At 30.2% G+C, this 2,067-nt stretch overlaps 1 protein-coding gene across 1 annotated transcript; it reads left to right on the forward strand.

Moving 5' to 3' along the window:
• Positions 1-476: 476 nt before the first annotated feature.
• On the forward strand, positions 477-1,439 carry LOC140339948 (olfactory receptor 5AR1-like). Its single transcript, XM_072424875.1, has one exon. It carries the CDS (start codon positions 477-479, stop codon positions 1,437-1,439), a length of 963 nt encoding a protein of 320 aa, XP_072280976.1.
• The last annotated feature ends 628 nt before the right edge of the window (positions 1,440-2,067 follow it).

Genomic DNA, 2,067 nt, shown 5'->3' on the forward strand with positions numbered 1-2,067 from the left:
TTAGATGTAGATTAGTAGATGCAAACTAAAACTTTAAAAGCTATATATAAAAAAAAAAAAAAACAAAACTATTATTTACTTTGCTAAAATACTGTATAGAAATAATTGCTAATAAATTACAAAATACTGTTTTTCCTTCCTTTTTTTTAACTTTTGCAGCAAACTTTCAATGGTTCTGCTGTGCTGCTACTTCCTGTCTATGGGCATTCACTCCAGCAACTTTTGCAAATGAATGGCAATGAGGAGATATGCCAATTGTGACAATTATTTTAATCAAAGCTGCAGATTTTAAAGCAAATGTTCCATCAATAATAAAATGTTATATATTGTTTAGAGACTTTAGTAATTGGGCAAACATATAACAAAGTATAATCTAAAATGGATGCATCTTGATAGAGGATACCTTTGCATTTGGCATGTTTCAAATGAGAGTATGATAAATACAGAAATATTATCATTGCATTTATTTTGAAGATATGACTATGTATAAAGTACCATTAGGCAATGAGTCTCAGTCAGTCCAGTTCACATTGCAATGCTTTTCTGATCTACCAAGGCTTCAAATTCCTCTTTTTGTAATATTTATCATTATTTACGCTGATATTATTTTTGGGAACATAATTGTGTTTATAGCAATTATATTGGACTCTCGCCTACACACCCCAATGTACATTTTCTTGAGTAACCTCTCTGTTCTAGACATTTCCTACACCTCAACTATTCTACCCAACTTTCTAATCATGCTGTACACCCAACACAAAACAATATCTCTAATTAGTTGTATTGCGCAGATGTATTTTTTCTTGACTTTTGCTTGTTGTGAAATGATTCTTCTTGCAGTGATGGGGTATGATCGTTATGTGGCAATTTGCTACCCATTACAGTACTCTTCACTGATGAATCCAAAGCAATGTGCCTATATGTTATCTTGTGTGTGGATCACCTCTTTTATGGAACCAATTGTATTTACCATATTTGTAGCCAACTTGTCTTTTTGTTCTTCCAATTACATTGATCATTTTTATTGTGATGTTTCCCCATTGTTGAAGCTTTCCTGCAGTGATACCACCCATGTTAACTTTACAACATACATTTTTGGGGCACTTGTTGGTTTCAGCACATTCATGCTCACTTTGGTATCCTATGTATTTATCATAGTCAACATTATGAAGATTCACTCTGTTAATAGAAGGTATACAACTTTTTCTACCTGTGCATCCCACTTGACCTGTGTTGCTTTGTTTTACGGCACCACGCTGTCCTTGTACATGAGACCAACATCAATGTACTCTCCAATGCATGATAAATTTTTTTCACTTCTTTACATAATATTAATTCCCATGCTTAATCCTGTTATTTATACCCTTAAGAATAAGCAGTTTAAAGAAACTTTTGAAAAATTAATCAAAGCCACAAGAATGTTAATATTACATTTGTAATTCCGATGACAACCTTACATGAAAAATTATTTAGGATGTTGATATGATTGTAAAAATGGTATATATATATATATATATATATATATATATATATATATATACTTGTTCAATTATGCCTTTTTTTGTTAAGTTTTGTTTTAAGGGAATTTTCTACTTGCAGATAAAAATTATGACACCAAATATACTATATACTATACTATGTGCAAAAGTGTAATGCTTTTTTATTTTTTTTTATAGCGGTTTATTAGACATATCAGGATAATACATTTATACTGTAATCCTATTTATACAATGGAGAATCCCCTATCAGATCTGTGAACTGTATATCAAAATCATGGGAAAACATATATGTGTTATCATAAGAGGTCTTTTTTTACTGTTAATGTTGATTATCTTTATTACCTAATGTAACAATATTTAATGAACATGTACCATTTATATGAAATTATTCTTTTTTTAGTTAAATTATTTCTTTGTTCCAAGCAGATGAAAATAAATCATTTAACCTCCTGGGCATTACACTGATGTCTAGATTTCTGTACCAAAAGCGTTACACTGTTTTTCATGAAATTTTTTTTTTTACATTTTAGACCTGTAAGTTACAGAAATATGTCCGAACAAGGGTCTA

The sequence above is a fragment of the Pyxicephalus adspersus genome, chromosome 10, assembly GCF_032062135.1.
Source record: "Pyxicephalus adspersus chromosome 10, UCB_Pads_2.0, whole genome shotgun sequence".
NCBI lineage: Eukaryota > Metazoa > Chordata > Amphibia > Anura > Pyxicephalidae > Pyxicephalus > Pyxicephalus adspersus.

Bases quoted from the DNA above. Each gene is read 5' to 3' on its own strand.
- LOC140339948 (XM_072424875.1), top strand. From the start codon at position 477: ATGACTATGTATAAAGTACCATTAGGCAATGAGTCTCAGTCAGTCCAG.